Source organism: Fusarium subglutinans, assembly GCF_013396075.1.
Source record: "Fusarium subglutinans strain NRRL 66333 chromosome Unknown NRRL66333_c0000029, whole genome shotgun sequence".
NCBI lineage: Eukaryota > Fungi > Ascomycota > Sordariomycetes > Hypocreales > Nectriaceae > Fusarium > Fusarium subglutinans.
Window position 1 is genome coordinate 347,859 of NW_023502092.1, and position 18,879 is coordinate 366,737.

General features: G+C 49.6%; 7 protein-coding genes across 7 annotated transcripts; 5 read left to right on the forward strand and 2 right to left on the reverse strand.

The window, feature by feature from the left end:
- Positions 1-513: 513 nt before the first annotated feature.
- Positions 514-1,980, forward strand: FSUBG_3460 (FAD-containing protein; the record flags this gene model as incomplete). Its single annotated transcript, XM_036681343.1, has 1 exon — positions 514-1,980. The coding sequence occupies one exon, from the start codon at positions 514-516 to the stop codon at positions 1,978-1,980; it is 1,467 nt and encodes a 488-aa protein (XP_036541111.1).
- A 1,723-nt stretch (positions 1,981-3,703) lies between these two features.
- On the forward strand, positions 3,704-4,959 carry FSUBG_3461 (endoglucanase type F; the record flags this gene model as incomplete). The annotated part of the gene is made up of 3 exons (XM_036681344.1): positions 3,704-3,776; positions 3,831-4,154; positions 4,205-4,959. 3 exons carry the CDS (start codon positions 3,704-3,706, stop codon positions 4,957-4,959), a joined length of 1,152 nt encoding a protein of 383 aa, XP_036541112.1.
- Positions 4,960-5,203: 244 nt separating this feature from the next.
- Positions 5,204-6,161, reverse strand: FSUBG_3462 (isoprenylcysteine alpha-carbonyl methylesterase ICMEL2; the record flags this gene model as incomplete). Its single annotated transcript, XM_036681345.1, has 2 exons — positions 5,204-5,766; positions 5,861-6,161. The coding sequence occupies 2 exons, from the start codon at positions 6,159-6,161 to the stop codon at positions 5,204-5,206; spliced, it is 864 nt and encodes a 287-aa protein (XP_036541113.1).
- Positions 6,162-9,397: 3,236 nt separating this feature from the next.
- On the forward strand, positions 9,398-10,615 carry FSUBG_3463 (CSR1-phosphatidylinositol transfer; the record flags this gene model as incomplete). Its single annotated transcript, XM_036681346.1, has 2 exons — positions 9,398-10,118; positions 10,173-10,615. The coding sequence occupies 2 exons, from the start codon at positions 9,398-9,400 to the stop codon at positions 10,613-10,615; spliced, it is 1,164 nt and encodes a 387-aa protein (XP_036541114.1).
- An 809-nt stretch (positions 10,616-11,424) lies between these two features.
- On the forward strand, positions 11,425-15,455 carry FSUBG_3464 (uncharacterized protein; the record flags this gene model as incomplete). The annotated part of the gene is made up of 2 exons (XM_036681347.1): positions 11,425-15,339; positions 15,393-15,455. The coding sequence occupies 2 exons, from the start codon at positions 11,425-11,427 to the stop codon at positions 15,453-15,455; spliced, it is 3,978 nt and encodes a 1,325-aa protein (XP_036541115.1).
- A 1,129-nt stretch (positions 15,456-16,584) lies between these two features.
- FSUBG_3465 (uncharacterized protein) lies at positions 16,585-17,987 on the forward strand (the record flags this gene model as incomplete). The annotated part of the gene is made up of 2 exons (XM_036681348.1): positions 16,585-16,841; positions 16,898-17,987. 2 exons carry the CDS (start codon positions 16,585-16,587, stop codon positions 17,985-17,987), a joined length of 1,347 nt encoding a protein of 448 aa, XP_036541116.1.
- A 251-nt stretch (positions 17,988-18,238) lies between these two features.
- On the reverse strand, positions 18,239-18,860 carry FSUBG_3466 (start-like domain protein; the record flags this gene model as incomplete). The annotated part of the gene is made up of 2 exons (XM_036681349.1): positions 18,239-18,523; positions 18,576-18,860. 2 exons carry the CDS (start codon positions 18,858-18,860, stop codon positions 18,239-18,241), a joined length of 570 nt encoding a protein of 189 aa, XP_036541117.1.
- Positions 18,861-18,879: the final 19 nt, after the last annotated feature.

Consider the following 18,879-nt stretch of genomic DNA (forward strand, 5'->3'; position numbering starts at 1 on the left):
GTCGCGTGATGCTCTTGGTAGTTTTGGCGTCTCCCCCCATGAAGACGATCACTGGGGGTCATGCCGAGGCTACCCCACAATCTTGAGAACCCTCAACGCGATATTTCTATATGGAGTTTAGCTTGCGATCAACACTTTGGCTCGCCGCTCGCCCCCCAGTCAAAGCTCAGGCATGACGTTATTCCCTTAGTTAGTTGTCATGAAAGATTTGGCTCTTTATCGGAGACGGGTCCCGCGGGGGCGGACGGATGGGTTCATATTGTCGCCTGTCGGACTCGGAAGCTTAACCAGAACTTAGCTACTCATTTGAGGACCTCTGACGCGAGACCCTGATTGCTACTGTTAAAGTACCGAGGCTTCATATCTTTCGTCTGCCCGCGGACTGTTTATTGATCCAACGGAGTGTCAATCACTCAGACTCCTTCACTGTCGTCTTTGTACAAAATAGGACCTCAACGTCCATTGTGGACAGCATCATCAACAACACATACTACTCAGACAACATTCATCAGCATGGCACCGCAATCAGAAGAACCCAACACCTTTGATGTTATCATCATCGGCGCTGGCATCTCCGGCATCAACGCCGCCTACCGTCTCCAAACAGAAGGCCCTCCCGACTTGACCTACGCCATCCTCGAAGGCCGCGACTCCATCGGCGGCACATGGGATCTCTTCAAGTATCCTGGCATTCGATCCGACTCTGATATCTTCACCTTTGGCTTCCCATGGAGTCCCTGGAAGCATGACCAGTCACTCGCACCGGGCGACAAAATCAAGGACTATATGATCGAGTCGGCACGATCGACTGGTATCGACCACCATATCTGCTACAAGCACTCTGTTACAGAAGCCAACTGGTCTTCTAAGGAGAGGCGATGGCAGCTTCAGGTTACACGACCTGGTGACGAGAAGCCTGTTACCTTCCGCAGCCGATTTATGCTCCTCGGTACTGGCTACTATGATTACCAGACCCCGCTACAGACTGTGATTCCTGGAATTGAGAAGTTCCAAGGCAAGGTCATCCACCCTCAATTCTGGCCTGAGGACTACGACTACACCAACAAGGAGGTTGTCATCATTGGCAGTGGAGCTACCGCTGTCACAATTCTCCCATCCATGTCCGACAAAGCCAAGCGCGTTACCATGCTGCAGAGAAGTCCCGGCTACATCTTCCCTCTCCCATCAAGCAGCTTCTTCACACGTCTTCTCTTGACTGTTTTCCCCGCCAGCATCGCCCTTTTCCTTAACAGACTCCTCTGGCTGGTCCGAAGCTATCTTACCAACGTGTTCTGCAAATCTTGCCCTGGTCTGGCCAAGAAGCTCATCAAATATGTCACCATCAAGAATCTTCCTCCTGACGTCAGCTGGGATCCTCACTTCAAGCCTCGATATAACCCCTGGGAGCAACGATTCTGCGCCAGCCAGGATGGCGATTTCTTTGCAGCTATTCGCTCGGGTAAAGCGAATGTTGTGACGGATAAGATCAAGACTATCACTGAGAAGAGCATTGAGCTCGAGTCTGGAGCTTCATTACATCCCGATCTTATCGTCACAGCAACTGGTCTCAAGGTCCGTTTCGGTGGAGGTATCAAGTTCAGCATCGATGACGTCGCCTTCAACGTCGCCGATAAGTTCGCCTGGAAGACCGTGATGCTCCAGGATGTACCAAACCTGCTGTTCATGTTCGGATATGAGAATGCGTCGTGGACACTTGGCGCAGATGTCAGTGCGAGACTGTTTGTTCGTATTCTGAAGAAGATGTCTCAGAGCAAGACCAGCGTCGTGGTTCCACGTCTTTCTTCATCAAGTGGTATGCCAGTGAAGCCAATGATGAGCTTGTCTTCTACATATCTCAAGACTGCTAGCTCTGTGTTCCCCAAGGGCGGTACTGGTTTGTGGAGTCCCAAGTCGAATTACTTTGCGGATATGGCTGGAGCGAGATGGGGAGATATCTCAACTGGATTGGAGTATCTGTGATGATAGACATATGTATCAAGAATAGGCTTTCGTTCAACGCTAGTAAATACCAACTTGTTTCTGTCGCTCTGCAGCAGAATCACCGTGATGAACTCATTCTACGTAGGAATAGATCTAATGTTACCGAAGCAATTAGAGGGGCTCTTAACCAGTCGTATTACACGGTTCATGCTAACAGTTCCATCGTGGACCCAGCGAGAGCTGGTACAAGTCTGAGTAAGCGGGAAGTGCATCGCCGGTACCTGAAGCGGAGACGGAAGAGTATGTAAGCAGTTCAACATCAGACCATATCCACAGTTCCATTAAGCTCTTCAACTGCAACTATACAGAATAACTATAGTTATTCTCACATCGTCATTCTAATTTTATCCCCTACGTGTAGCTATAAATGATGCCTGGTCTAAGATATGAACAATATCATCTGACTTACGAACAGCTTCATCTAAGCTGTACTCAACATGGTTTATGGACGTACAAGTTCCTTGACTACGGTGACTTTACATTAACGACGGAGTGTGACCATACGCTCTCAATTTCGCCTCAAGAGTAATTGAAATTAGGAAAGATCACCACCCATGGACACCCTCCTTTGCGACCTTCAATGCGATCTAAGTTGCGCGCATAGAAAGGTCCAGCTCTTGGCTTCAATCCATAGGAGCGCCTGGAGTCCAGCAGTCATACCACCACGTGGATGTCAGATTTCTAAGGGTTGTCGGTGATTAGCCGGACGAGCTGATCCAATTCTGCCAAATCGGTTCCTAAATGGCATCCTGAGCATCCTTCGTTGGAGTTGGATGCAACCTAACCCAATCCTGTGCAGGCTCGGCAAGAGACATGGAAATTCATTGACGTTCGAAGAATAGACAAGACAGTGCATTCATCTGCATTAGATAGTTTTACGATGAGCCACGGCGAGGGCTAACCAAGTAAGCTTAACTTTCCTCGATACAAGTGCTCGCCTGGACGAGTGAAGGTTGTTGGAGAGACAGTCATCATAAACATATCGACTCTATCGCCCACAATAACTTACTCGGTAACTGTCTCCGTATTCTGGTATGTGGTTAGTTTGAGCTAGGCATAGGCAGACTAAATGGTTCGGAATGTCGGGTGTCTTTGCCATGGTCGCTAATCGGATCATGCTATAATATTGCCAATATACGTCAAATCCAGCAAAGCTTCAAACAATAGAGGAAAACGTTCAGTGATCGGCTAAATCCACGATCCATTCCCCGCAGACCTCCGAACAGCAATTTTGATGTTACAACCCCCAGCTTGGCATCTAGTCCCAGAAAGGGACGTAATATCAGCAGGCATTAAGAAACTCTCCCCAATTTGTAGTAAGTCTAGATCTCAAAACAATATTATCCGCTGCACAATTAAACGACGACCCATATTTGCGGGGGACACCATCGCAGCTTTCTGTTTAGGGCGTTGACGACAAACATGGCGATGCTCCGATATTTCCTCAATGGGCCTCATTCGGAGCTTGGTTCTCCGCACATAAGGCTCTATAACCCTAGGTATGCCAATTTCCCGGCAAAACACGATGGAATCGATCGGATTGGTCAGAAGTCACGATTATGTAGAGCCGGGAGCAAATATACCATGTTGAATGCTATATCAAAGCTATATATAAGGATGGGAGTAACCCCTTGACGTTGCGTTCGATATCTTCAGACAGTATCTTCAACTTCCAAGGGTTACCTCACTGAGACTATTCAAGATGCATACCCTTTCAGTTCTGCTCGCTCTCGCTCCCGTGTCCGCCCTGGCCCAGTCTCCCGTCTGGGGACAGTGTATGTTACAACAACTCCGATGAGTCGACCCTCGAAAGCTAAAACTTCTCACAGGTGGTGGTATTGGTTGGACCGGTGCTACAACTTGCCAAAGTGGTCTCACGTGTCAAAAGATCAACGACTATTACTCTCAGTGTGTTCCAGGATCTGGAGGATCTGATCCCCCGCCCTCTTCAACAACCCAGGGTGGTACCACTCAACCTACTAGTGGCGCTGGCGGCACTGGCCTTGACGCCAAGTTCAAGGCCAAGGGTAAGCAGTACTTCGGTACTGAGATCGACTACTACCACCTGAGCAACACTGCCCTGATCAACATTGTCAAGGCCCAGTTTGGCCAAGTGACGTGCGAGAACAGCATGAAATGGGATGCCATTGAGCGTAAGGTTCCATTCACCATACCGAACTAATGCCGGTCTGACAATGAATAGCCTCGCGTAACTCCTTCAGCTTCGGCAACGCTGATCAGGTTGTCAACTTCGCCACTCAGAACAACAAGCTGATCCGTGGCCACACTCTCCTCTGGCACTCCCAGCTGCCTCAGTGGGTCCAAAACATCAACGACCGCGCCACCCTCACCTCGGTCATTCAGAACCACGTGACTACCATGGTCACCCGCTATAAGGGCAAGATCCTCCAGTGGGATGTCGTCAACGAGATCTTCGCCGAGGACGGCAACCTCCGCGACAGTGTCTTCAGCCGAGTTCTTGGCGAGGACTTTGTTGGCATTGCTTTCCGCGCTGCCCGCGCCGCCGACCCCAATGCCAAGCTCTACATCAACGACTATAACCTCGACATTGCCAACTACGCTAAGGTGACCAACGGCATGGTCGCTCATGTCAACAAGTGGCTTGCTGCCGGAATTCCCATCGATGGCATTGGTTCTCAGTGCCATCTTGCTGCTCCTGGTGGCTGGAACCCAGCTTCTGGCGTCCCCAATGCTCTCAAAGCCCTTGCTGCCTCAAACGTCAAGGAGATTGCTATTACTGAGCTTGATATTGCCGGTGCCAGTGCTAGCGATTACCTTACTGTCATGAACGGTTGCCTTGCTGTTTCCAAGTGTGTAGGCATCACCGTCTGGGGTGTCTCTGACAAGGATTCGTGGCGAGCTAGTGATAACCCTCTCCTGTACGACACCAACTACCAGCCTAAGGCTGCTTTCAATGCCTTGGTCAACGCTCTGTAAGCTGTTGCTGATGTATGTCGCTGGATCGGGGAACGAAATGCCCTAGTTGGATAAAGCGTTGGTGGTAGAAGGATGCTCAAGGAAACGGTTCAATTGTATATATCTATTTCTCACGTACATATTTGGCAGAATGGAAGTCGCCGGCTACATCCTTATTATCCGAGTATTCCAATCAACTTCCAAACCTATCGGTGCTTCTACTGCTTTCTTTGATACCATGATCGATTGAGATCAAAATCTCATCTCAACTTCGAACTGCCGCGTTGCAAAATCCAGCAACATTAAAACCCCAGACCTCTTCTCTCGAAATATTGGTGCCGAGAGCTGGTGGGGACGAGATATGGTTGTGGCCCTCCATAACTTGAACTTCGAGCTCTACACCCGAGCTTCCCTTGCCTGATCGCCAAAGCTCAATAAACACCTTGTTGCAACCCAAAATCTCATCCTCGGGGTCGAGGGAGCCATAAAGTAAAAGGAACTGGACCCCTGGTGCAGCATCTGAGACAGTCTTGTCCTTGTTACAAGCCTCAAGAAGTCCGAGGGGACAATCCTGCTCTACTGTTTCTCCATAGTATCTCGCAAGAACAGGAGCTCTATAGGGGCGAGGTTTGCGGAGCGACGTCGGCATCGAGCAGAAGACCGCAGCCTTGAGTTGCAGGGGGCTAGTATCGCTGGTACCTGTGATCTTGCCGCGAAGCTCGGCAAACGAAGGATGCAGTAAGAATGTACAAAGATGAACAGCACCCGCAGAGTTGCCCATCATGAACAACGGTCTTGGCTGTGAACCTCCAATCTTGTCATTGTTGTCTATGAGCCACTTACAACCATCTCAATATCTTGTCCACCGGAAGGAAATCTCGCCTCTGGAACAAGGCGATAATCCGGAATGACAATGACGAACCCGCACTTCTCAGCAAAGAAATGCCCAAGGTTTCGGTAGAGTAGATGATCTTCAGAGACTCTGTCTCTCGAGTGAAGCCGCCTCCATATGTATAGATGAAGACAGGGCACCCAGCCCCGGTGGGACTGTTGGCAGGATAATAGATATCGAGGTTGTTGCGGGGGTTGGGGCCATAGGAGAATGTTTTTCTTAGGGTTGATTTGATGGCAGTTGAGTTCTTGTTGAGGAGCGGAAGGTAAATGCCCAAGGTTGGCTCAATGCTTTCAGCAATTGAGCTGGGAACTGAAGTGGGCTGGTCCATTTCCAAAGACGGTTGACTGACTAGTATTGTACTCTGAATAAACTATGACTCGTGTAGTTCTTCTTGACTTCTTTCTCAATTTTCGCAATGGCCTTCGCGTCTTCATATATCCAAACTGCGAATATATCATGACGCCCTTACCCGACATCCGACGGTGGGTAAACGGCAACCATGAGCACTAAACGCCAACCGTTGAGCCTTGAAACGCCACTATTGCCAAATTCGGATCCCGAGAATGACTGCCGCCGAGGAAGAGGTATTCGTGACCCGCTATGACGGGCCATAAGCCCCGGAGCACAGTCCTCTCGGCACGGACAAAATAGATAGACCAATTTGAAGGCCGATTTGAAGACCGAGCCGAGCAAGGCGGACTCGAAACCTCCGTTTAATGGCGATGTTGTTGGACGTGTTTCTGGAAGAGCTCATCGGTTATCAGACTGTAGATGTCAGTTTTGTCGTATTTCGCTACTGCAGCAAGCGCCGATACCGATGATGAAGTTAATGCGAGCACAGATATTCTGGGAAGCCCTGCATCCGACAACTCTGTGCGTTGCATTGCATTGTCAAGTGTCTCGTGTGCTTGGCCCCCCCAGGTTCACGCATGGTGGAGGAGCGATATACGATAAATACTCGGCGTTCCTAGGCAATGAATGAACTGAATTAAGCGCATGGTGCTCTCGCCATCAGTAGCTGGAAAATATGCTGCTAACTGAGAATCATATATCTTCAAATGCTTCTCTGGGGACAAGGTTTACATCTCCGGTACTCCTTCCGTCGCTCCTTTCCTTCTGACTGGAACATGAACGGATGGCAAGTTCACCATCATGACAAGCGGTGGCCAAACCTTTCCCCCTCCTGTACCAACTCATTATCACAAACATACCCACCATGACATCCTCTGCGCCAAGGGCAAGTGGCAGGTCTTACTCAATGATCATTGCATTATCCTCAGCTCTGGAGACTACGCCAGTGTGGCTCAAGTAAGTTAAGATACCCAGGTCTTTCCTCATCATACTAGTAACTTCAAGCATATGTTGCCGGGGTCTTGGTGAGCCATATACCGGTCCGATATGGCCAAATGCGGGCTTGACACGGGCTACTGAAAAGCTCAACTCTAGCGTCGCAAATGCCATGATCGAGTTTGACGTAATCCCTATGTAGGACCACCAGCTAGTTGAGCCGCAGCCTGGGGGCGATTCAGAAAACCAACAGTCCGGCTGCCAGAAGCCATATTTCCTCCGTAACTACACCGGAGCCAGTGCTGTTCTCGGCTACACAATCGTCTGTCCATATGTGGCTGGGGCTAAATGTGGGAGGGCATAGAGTCTGGCTGCTCTCGAAGGGTCTGGCCACTTGAATACTCAAGTTCTATCTGGTGGAATTTAATTCCTGGACGTTGACCACTGCTTCTGTGCGTTTGATGGATATCGAGGTCATGGTAAGTGACATTGACTCTTCACGTATCGGCCCTGATGAAGTGGCTTGGTTGCCTGCTGGAACTCACTTAGATATCAGGTCCTTTATCTCCTATTCTACATTCTTTATATTCGCATCCTGGTGGACTCGGCCACTTGCTGCATGCAGCTAGGAAGACGAAACCGCGTACTGGGTTGAACTCCATGATTCTTGATTCACTCAGCCCTTTTGGCAGGAAGAAGCTCTCTAAGTATGAGTGTGAGTTCAAATCTGACTTGATGTAGATAGACACAGAATATATTTCTGCTCTTGAAATGCCTTGACTTGAAATGAACTTTGAGTATTTGCGAGACTTGGAGAGTATGATATGTAGCGATGTGTTACAAAGATCTTTTGACCTATCTCGGTTCATTCCTAACTTAAGTAAGTGTTTCCCTAAGACACTTGGGTTTTCATAAAAGCTTGTATAATGTCTACTGGAGTTTCCTACAATTCTATAGGTCCATGTGAATATTGTAATATATCCCTAGACTCATAGAGTCCTGGGTTGTCCGAGATACCCTAGAGTATATCATTTTCATCAAAACATCTTGTACAATGAATCACATCTCCTTGCTTATGAACTCGGAATATATAATTACCAAATTAGATAGTCTCATGCAACTTAACAAGGGAATCATAATCCAGTTATGGGTGAAAAAGGTTGCGAAAAGAAAAGCATTGCGAACAATCAAAAACACTGGACTATCCAACCAAGCATCATCTTCACGGTTGACGATAGACTCTACTACCAATAAGCTCACATCCAAAACCCAATATGTTGATTATGTTTTTCACTGTCCAGCAATCGATGCATGTTAGGTACGTATTATCGCCACGGAACCCTCCAAAGAAATGACCTGGGGTAAATGAAATCACGTACCGCTTGGCAGCGGATTGTTGACTTCAGGGTAGCCTATTCTCAAGGTGGCCAAGGCTCGCAAGCCTCGCGACAGCCACGACAATAAGATAACGGAAATCGACCGAAGAGGGTTGATCAGAGTGACCCAAATTAGGATCGATAAAAGAAGTGAAAGTGGTCGATGTCGGTCAGAACTTTAAGGAAGCGATAGTTTGCTTGACTCGTAGACTCTCAGGCCTGTCGATTCCAAATCGAGTCTGTGCGATGTGCATGCATGGACAGTTACTAACGTGGGGTGAATGGGAGTGATAGCTCAACTGTCAAGAATCAGCCACATTCACGCCAGTTCAGCATCTCAGTTCACCAATCCACGCATCAAAACCACGATCCCCTCAGCTAAACTCGATCGAGATGCCCAATTTCCCAGCTTCAGTCCCAAATAGCGCAACAAACCCCCCCGCAATCCGGTAAAGCTTGCGTGTGACGTCTTTTGGCTCCCGTCTGGGGCCTTCTGGGGCCTTCTCGTGCGGGGTGCATTAGCCCCAGATGCCATGGCTTGCGAGCATCGCATTGCCGAAGGACGAGATGGATGGGCACAATCTAGGAATGTCATAGCGCTCTTTTGCTCGTTTCCCAATTCAGGACCACCTTCCGACCTGTCCCCAAATTGATCATCGCAGCTCTAGTTTAGTTTAGTTTAGTCCATCCAGTTCCACTCCATGCCGAGGAAGCCCATCTTCACGTTGCTGATGTCAACGACGCCGTGATTCGTTTCATGATTGCTTGTTTCATCGCAAGACAGATAACTAGACGACTTCTTGAAAATCGAAGTTTACCACATTGTAAGTTCTTCATGAACGAGCTCTTTACTTGCTTTCTAAATCACTCATTCTCATCAGTCAGCACACTCGATATCACAATGTCTTCTTCATCTGCTGAGCCAGGCACCAGGGGCAACCTCACCCTTGAGCAAAAGAAGAGCCTCCAAGAGGCTTGGGTCCATATTCTGCGATTATGTGGAAATGAGAATATCGCCCATGATGCCCCAGACAACACAGACGAATACCTTCAAAACCTCAAGAACAAAGATTCCGATCATTTCTCACGGAATCTCTGGGAGTCGATCATGGCCGATCATCCCGACACCACGCTCCTTCGATTTCTTCGAGCGCGCGACTGGGATGTCAACAAGGCCGTTGACATGTTTGTCTCTGCTCTCAACTGGCGCGATGAGCGACAGATTCAGAAGACCATTATCGGAGGCGGTGAAGCTATCGGTCTGAAGAAGTCCCTCACTACCGATGAGGAGTCATTCATGGCGCAGTATCGCTCAGGCAAGAGCTATGTCAGAGGAACAGACAAGGACAACTATCCCATCTATGTCATCAGAGTTCGCCTTCACGATCCTCACAAACAATCTGCCGAGGCAATGGAAGAATATGTCTTGCACAATATCGAGACGTTGAGGGTGATGGCAAGAGAGCCGCAAGACAAGGTCTGCTTGATCTTTGATCTCACAGGCTTTGGTCTTCGCAACATGGACTTTCACGTCGTCAAATTCCTCGTCGATATTCTTGAGAAGCGGTACCCCGAAACCCTCTCGGTAGTGCTTGTGCACAATGCGCCATTCGTCTTTTGGGGTAAGCTTGACACTCTGCCACCTCCAACTTTATTTACATGCTAATCCTTTCCAGGTGTTTGGACCGTCATCAAGCACTGGCTCGACCCTGTCGTCGCATCAAAGGTCCACTTCACCAGCGGTACCAAGGGCCTTCTCAAGTTCATCGCCAAAGAGAACCTACAGAAGTCTTATGGTGGTGAAGATCCTTGGGAGTACAAATATGTAGAGCCCGTCCCCTCTGAGAACGAGAGGATGCAGTCTGAGGAGAAGAAGATAAAGATACAGATTGAGCGACAGGAATTGATTGACTCGTTCAATCGATCGACTGTTGATTGGATCGGTACAGATCCTGATACAGACGCTGGCAAGGAAGCGCACGAGAGGCGAGATGAATTGATTCAATTGCTACAGATGAACTACTGGAAGCTGGATCCATACGTTAGATCTAGTACTTACTACCACCGAGCGGGAGTGGTCAATAGGGTTGGAGGAGTTGATTTCAAGGCAGCGCGATAATTAGTCTAGTTTAGAGTGTTATTCGTATTCAATTCCGCAGTAGTAAGCTTGTTTTTTTCCGCATTAAACTTCAATCAAATTGACCTCAATTCTTGCCAAGATGTTTCCTCATCTAGACCTGTCAGTGCAATACCTTAATTGAAACGTTACGGCTTGACACTACGATCATCTGAACCCTCGTCCCCACTGTCCGAGTCCAGGCCGTAAATATCCAAGAATTCATAGCGGCCTCTGCCACCAAACTCGTCCTCGGTTTTTCTTGTAGCCAATCGGCCCCTGTACTCTCAAGTCCTAGCGGTGCTGTTTAGCGTCTTCACTGTCGCAGTGCGCTTTGACCCGTGGCGCTCATCACCAACGGACCTAGCTGCGCTGTCCTGGTCCCCCATGGTCAACCCCCAGGAAGCTAGACCAGGCACCTTGTCCACGAGACCGTGCAAAAGAGCTGGTAATGATGCAAAGGCTCGTGCCCAAAGCGCAATAGTTTGCGAGATGCAGGGGTGCTCACCACCTCCAGGCCAGAACAGCAGGGATCGACACTGCTACCCCTCCAGCACTAATTTCCCTGCCGCGGTATCATTCATGATTTCTGGGGTACAGCTGTGGAGTGCCTGCAACGTTCCCGAAAAGCAAATCCGTGTGTGATGACTGGCTGAGATAAAGAGCCTCCTTTAAACGAACCCTTGGCAGCTTGATTATCTCTTCTCCCCCCCTTCTCCTCGCTACAGTACAAGTCAAGTCAAGGCAAGCCGTGATAGTGAGACAGTTCACTCGGTTTCCCTTATCTCATCTTCCCTTTCAATTGTCACACTATGAGGTTCTCAACGGTGCTCCTCTCGGCGGCTCTTGCGCCATTTAGTCTTTCGGCCCCTGAGCCAAAGACTGTTTCCGCACCGGAGCTCTCGGGCCAATTGGTCGAGCTTTTGGAGAAGCACAACCTCGCACTTGTACCGCGATCAGAACTCACAGACGCATTAAAGGAATTGAATACACTTCTCAAGAGTGATAGATTTCCTCGCGCGCCGGTTCTGATAAGGCGACAAAATTCTACCTCTGGTTCTGGCTCTAGCTCAGGGTCTGGATCAGGTGACTCAGATTCAGATAGCGGCAGTTCAAGTCGCGTCATCTCAATTCCTGGGCTTGATGGTCTTGGTGACCTCGGTGATGGCCTCAAGGGATTGACAGACGCACTTGGCGAGTTGGGAGATCTCCTCAAAGCCCTCAAAGGTCTCCTGACAGCCGAGTTCCTTGACGCATTCCATGATGCTATGGTCTATCTCGCAGCAACATTGAAGCCTCCCGCGCCCAACCAGATCAGAAGTCTGCTTGACAAAGCAGGTCCTTTGCTGGATCTCGTTGGTGAACTCGACCTCAAGGGCCTTATCGACCAGCTTAAGGATGTCGATATCGCTGGTATCGTCTCCAAGGTTCTCAAGCTTCTCACCGACGACAACCTCAAGAACATCGACGGTCTTCTCACCAATGGCGCTGGCCTCTTAACACCAGACTTCGTCAAGCAGACCAAGGGCCTCATTGGCGACGTCTCGCCTCTTCTCGACGAGCTTGCTCCTCTTCTCAAGAAACTCACCGGCCTTGATCTCGAGGGCATTCTATCAGCCTTGGACCCACTTCTCAAGAAGGAGTCTATCCAGGGCATTGTCACTCTACTCAAGAACGCCGGCGATCTTCTCACCGCTAAGACCGTCGATGAGATCCAGGGTCTTCTTGGTGAAGTCTCCCCCATCATCAAGGATATCGCCCCACTTCTCGAGGAACTCACCAAGCTCAACCTTGAAGAAGTCATCAAAGCGCTGCAGCCGCTTCTCACTGGCGATTCTATCAAGGGTATCTTGAGCTTGCTGAAGAACGCCGAGACTCTCTTGACACCCAAGTTTGTGGACCAGACGCAAGACCTCATCGGTGCCGCGTCTCCGCTGATCGACAAGTTGAACGATGTCGATCTCAAGGGTGTTCTTGATGCCTTGAGCCCCATCCTCAAGAAGGAGGCCATCCAAGGACTTGTCGGACTGCTTAACAACGCAGAGGACTTGTTGACCAAGGATACCGTCAAGAGCATCAAGACTCTTCTCACCGAGGCATCTCCCTTGATTGAGAAGCTTTCCGACATTGACCTCAAGGGCGTTCTGGACGCGTTGAGCCCCATCCTGAAGAAGGAAGCTATCCAGGGTCTCGTCGGCCTCTTGAACAACGCTGAGGACCTTCTGTCCAAGGACACTGTAAAGAGTATCAAGACTCTGTTGTCGCAGGCATCGCCATTGATCGACAAGCTCTCTGACATCGATCTCAAGGGCGTCCTTGATGCCCTCAGCCCGATCCTAAAGAAGGAGGCTATTCAGGGCTTGGTTGGACTATTGAACAATGCGGAAGATCTGCTATCGAAGGACACTGTGAAGAGCATCAAGACATTACTGTCTCAAGCCTCTCCTCTGATCGACAAGCTTGCCGATATCGATCTGAAGGGCCTGCTCGATGCTCTCAGCCCCATCTTGAAGAAGGAGGCCATCCAGAACCTTGTTGGACTGCTCAACAACGCCGAGGATCTACTTTCGAAGGAGACCGTCAAGAGCATCAAGACCCTGTTGTCTAGCGCCTCGCCTCTCATCGACAAGCTGTCTGATCTCGACTTGAAGGGCATTCTCGATGCACTTGGTCCCATTCTCAAGAAGGATGCCATCGAAGGTCTCGTTGGTCTTTTGAACAACGCCGAAGACCTGCTCGACAAGGAGACTGTGAAGAACATCAAGTCTCTGCTTACCAGCGCCGGTCCTCTCATCAACGAATTGAAGAAAATCGATCTCGCTGGTGTTCTCAATGCACTTGCACCTATCCTCACCAAGGATTCCATCAAGGGTATCGTTGGATTGTTGGGCAACGCCGAGAGTCTCTTGACCAAGGATTTCGTATCCGACACCAAGAACCTCATCTCCAACGCCAGCCCGCTCTTGGTCAGCCTCGGCAAGATTGATCTCAAGGGTCTTCTTGATGCGCTTGCACCACTGCTTACCAAGGATTCGATCAAGGGCATTGTCGGTCTCCTGGGTAACGCTGAGAACCTGCTTACCAAGGACTTCGTCTCTCAGACCAAGAGTCTGATCTCCAAGGCTTCGCCTCTTCTGGACAGCTTGGATGATGCTGATCTCAAGGGTCTGCTTGATCAGGTCGGTCCTCTTCTCAAGGAGGTTGGCAAGCTCAAGCTTCAAGACATCATCAGTGCCGTCGCACCTCTCCTCACCAAGGACTCCATCAACGGCATCATTGGACTCCTCGACAATGCCGAGGACCTCCTTACCAAGCAGTTTGTCTCTCAGACCAAGTCTCTCATCGGAAAGGCTTCCCCTCTTCTCGACAGCCTTGACAAGGCGGATCTTGCTGGCTTGCTCGATCAAGTCGGCCCGCTCCTCAAGGAAGTGGGCAAGCTTAAGCTTCAGGACATCTTAAGCGCAGTCCAGCCACTGCTTACCAAGGACTCCATCAACGGTATCGTCGGTCTCCTGGGTAACGCTGAGAACCTCCTCACCAAGGACTTCGTTTCTCAGACCAAGTCTCTCATCTCAAAGGCTGGGCCATTGATCACTAGCGTGTCCAAGCTCAACCTTGAGGATCTGCTCGATCAGGTTGAACCACTTCTGAAGACGCTCGGCAAGCTTGATCTCGAGGGCATCCTCAGCTCTCTTGCGCCTCTACTCACCAAGGACTCAATCAAGGGTATCGTGCGCCTCGTTGACAACGCCGAGAATCTGTTGACATCTAAATTCGTCAATGAGACTCAGACGCTTATCTCTGGCGCTGTTCCCTTGATCTCCTCACTGGATGACGCTGATCTACCTGAGTTGCTGGACCAAGTTGGCCCTCTGCTGAAGGAGATTGGAAAGATCGATCTTGTCAAGCTCGTCAAGAAGCTGTCACCTCTTCTTGATGAGATCAGCGATTTGGACATCAAGGGTATCTTCGACGCACTGGCGCCGCTACTCTCGACCAAGGGAGTCAAGGGCATCATGGATCTTCTTGGCAACGCTGAGGACCTTCTCACACCTAAGTTTGTCAATCAAACCCAGACTCTCATTGGTGAAGCCGTACCTCTTGTCGAGGCGCTTGGTGATATCGATCTAAAGAAGCTCATCAAACAGCTCCAGCCTCTTCTCGAGGCCCTCGGTGAGCTCGACTTGGGAGATCTCATCAAGAAGGTCAAGCCACTTCTCAATGCTCTCATGAAGATCGATCTCGTCAAGCTGGTTAATAAGCTTCTGCCACTACTGGATACTCTGGACGACATTGACCTCAACGGCTTGCTCAAGGCAATTGAGCCTCTTCTCACACCGAAGAGCATCAAGGGTATCGTTGGTCTTGTTGACAACGCGGAGGATCTCCTCACAGCTAAGTTCGTCAACCAGACACAGACCCTCATTTCGGGCGCAGTGCCATTGATTGAGGTCTTGAACAAGCTCGACCTTGAGGAGCTCTTTGAGATCATTGAGCCTCTGCTCAAGGAACTGGACGGTCTTGATCTCACTGGTCTTGTCGACGCTGCCAAACCTCTGCTCAAGGCCCTGAAGAAGATTGACGTCCAGGGTATCGTCGATGCAGTGGTGCCATTCCTTAACCCCAAGACCATCAAGGGTCTTCTCGGCTTGGTTGGAAATGCTGAGGATCTACTCACCAAGAACTTCGTGAACCAAGTATCGGAACTCATTGGAGACGCGACACCTGTAAGTCAAACCTTACGATTCTATTACTAAACTATGCTAACTTCTGTCTCTAGCTTGTTGCGACGGTAGGAGACTTGGTACATGCAGTACTCAAGGAGCTAGTGGGACGGTCTTAATGTGATAATTGGGTTATGAACGTGGTTACGTGATGGGATGTTTTAATCATGTATTGATGAGTTTGGATATTTGACGCACACGATACCCTATGAATGCGCCTCTACGGTGCCATAATGAAACTGTCTTTATCCGTATCTAAGAGCGCTGTCAAGTGAAAATGCTTCCAAGATGTCACTATAGTCGTCCTGACATAAGACAGAGGGCGGATGATTTGCGCATGGCAGCGTAGTACCCGTCGGCATACGCCGCACTACAACATCAATTCATCTTGCCCGTTTAGATCTCGTTCCTTTGGAGTATTCGCGATGCCAGCATCATTGAGCGAAAATAACACGCGCCATTTCCGATAAGGTCGTGACATACATTCGCGTAGGTGATATTCTGGGCACGCCTGTATCAGCGCAACAAGGTGTCATTTTGTCTCGGTATGTCTCGGTGAGACTCCGCTACCTCCTTGCTTCGTTGCGGGTGACAAGGCCTGCATAATAGCATGGGGGGTATGGTCTGTCTGTAACCTGACTAGACGTGGGAGCCTGGTTCGCCGGTAACTTACTCGCAACCCTGTCCAGAACCGTTTGCTCCAGGTCTTCGCTTCAATTCAAGCCCCCGAGCTAAGTTCAACCGAAAGCCGAGAGAGATGCTTTGCATGTGTCAAGATTCTGGGGAAGACCTGGGTAGCTGAAGCTATGGGAACTATCGCAAACTAGACTCATTGGGGATTTGACAAACCTGCTCGATGCACACACTTTACTCTGCAGAGAAAGTGAGGGGAAGTGATCATGTGCCGGATCGTCTGCCCATCACTTATCAGATTCGAGTCAGGTTCGTATTCACACCCTGGCCCCCTCGGTCTCTTAGTGCTATACCCCGCTTGCCGATCAGAATTTCCAAGACGGCACCAACTGGGATGGGCCTGGTTAGTGCATTCGATAGTTTGACGTACCCTGGTATAACTTTAGAGGCCCGTCTTTCGCGCTTGGTCGACCAAATTCAGGGCAGGTCTTGGCCTAAGACCCTCGCTGTTCTGCCTTAAGTCTGAGTCGTCTGTGGAGCATCCCATTCTTCCTCTGAGGCATTGGTGACCATTGCAATTGTTTGCTGTCAATTGTATTGTCTCAGTCGATTACAATGGCTTCTGAGAGAGAACCTACAGCGGCGGGCGCTGATACTTCTGCGCCTGCTGAGACGACAAATGCTGCTGGTGAACAGAACGCGCCCGCTGCTGATGCTGCCAGCAACGACGCCTCTTCCGACGACCATGTTCGCGATGAGAAGGTCGCTGCAGGCCCAACCAAATGGCAAAAAGTGAAGGGCCATTTCTGGCGATACAAATGGTGGTACCTCTTACTTATCGTTGTTCTTCTCGCCATTTTATTGCCACTACTGTGAGTCTCGTCTCGTCCCGTCAATTGAGTGAGTACCTCTTCTAACAATGCACCAGCTTCACTGTCATTATTCCTGCAATCGTCCAAGACATTCTCAATGACCAGAAACTCCCAATTTACGGCGGCGCTTTACAAGTTATTTCTCCATCCGAAGTTAACATGAGTATCGAGACGCAATTAAAGACGCCAATCGCTGCGACTCTCAAGCCAATGGATCTCTTGCTTTACAGCAAGGAGACGAAGCCCGTGTCCTCATTCTTGAAGCTCAAATTCCCCGAGGTGCACATCAAGAGTCACACTAATGTCACCGTCACCAACCAGACCCTCCTGGTGACAAATGAGACTGAGCTGACAAAGTGGTTCAATGTCTTCTTCGACAAACCCGATGCCGAACTGTCGTTGGAGGGGAAGCCCGAGATTAGGCTTGGCTCCTTGAAGTATCACCGGAGTCTGAAAAAGACTGTCGACATTGCTTCTCTAAACTACCTTGACGGCTTTGCGCTCAAGAGCTTAGACTTTGATCTGAATTCTAACCGCACGACAAAGAGCAACATGAAGGGAATGCTAAATATCCCCAACTCTGGAGTCCTTCGACTTGGTCTCGGCAATCTGACATTCAACGTCATGTCGGGCGACATTAGACTCGGACTCATCAACCTTTGGGACTTGCAGCTCTGGCCTGGCAATAACTCTGTTCCTTTTGACGGAAACTTCTACTTCGACCAGCTGGTACCCAATCTGTCAGAGATCCTCGATATGCAGAAGGGACCTCTTGGCAACGGCTACCTAGAGTTTAATGCAACAGGAAACACCACCATTGCGGGTGGTCAGCACATCAAGTACATCGAAGGAGTCTTGAACAACAAGCATATCAAATTCACCTTCCCGGTGATCACTCTGCTGGGTGATGTCCTTGGTGGCTTGCTGGATGCTAATCAAGGCTCTCTTCTGGATATCTTTGGCACTTCGATCGGAAACTCGACGTTGCTTGAACACGTACTGGGACACTGGGATAATAATACCAGTGAAGGGGGATCTTCTTCTAATAATACTGCAAGGAGCCTGACGGAGAGGAGCAAGACCAGAGCACCAAAGGCTTGGATGTGGAGTCTTCTCAAGTTGGGTCTGACGAGAAGGAGTTTATGAGTATGATAATGTAGTCCTATTATTTAATGTCGTCTGATGCCTTTTGCAAAAACCCGATGTTCTCGCCGTGATTCGTACCATGACAATCCAGGCGTCAAGTCCAGAGTGTAAGTACTCGTACATAGATGCTCAACAAAGCAGCCGATGATGTCGGAGCGTCTGAGCAGCATGATATTTGTTTGCCTCACACATGCTTAACCTTCTTTTTTACCCTACCCTCAGTAGTATCCCGAGGCCCAGCTGCATCACTACTAAGCCTTCGCGGTCGCTGCCTTCTTGGTAACACCACCTTTCACAAAAGCCGCAAGCTCCTCAAGGTATCGCACATTGGCTGTCTCAAGCTGTTTCGATACCCACGAGAGCTTCATCCCATATGCAGCAAGGCCACCCATAAACTCCCAATTCTTGACTTCACACGCATGCGGTCCTTGTGCAGTGACGATCTGTACCCGCTCAATGGTTGCAGCCCACCAGGGTAGGTAATTGCTCTTCCAGGCCAGCTTATATTCTTGCTCTCCATAGTCCAGTGCCAGGATCTGTGTCGTGGTCAGACAGAGTTTGTAGCTGTTTTCATACGTGGAATATTACCTCAATTGGGATATTCATGATGTCTTCGCCGCCAAATGTCACAGTCTCCAAAATCCCGTTGACTCCTGGCTTTACCACTTCTGAATCCTCAGTGCCGATGAAAGTGAGTCTGGGGGTCCAAGTGTTCCACTCGCTGTATGTTCTAAAATCGACCATGGTATTGAATACTTCTTTAGCAGGTGCGTCAATCGCGATAGTGCTTCCGGCGGTGAAGACAACCCGACCGGTACCCAGAGATGGGGTTGCTGTCGGAGTTGTCCACCCAACAGCCTTTAGTGCTTCCATACTCAGAACAAATGCTGGG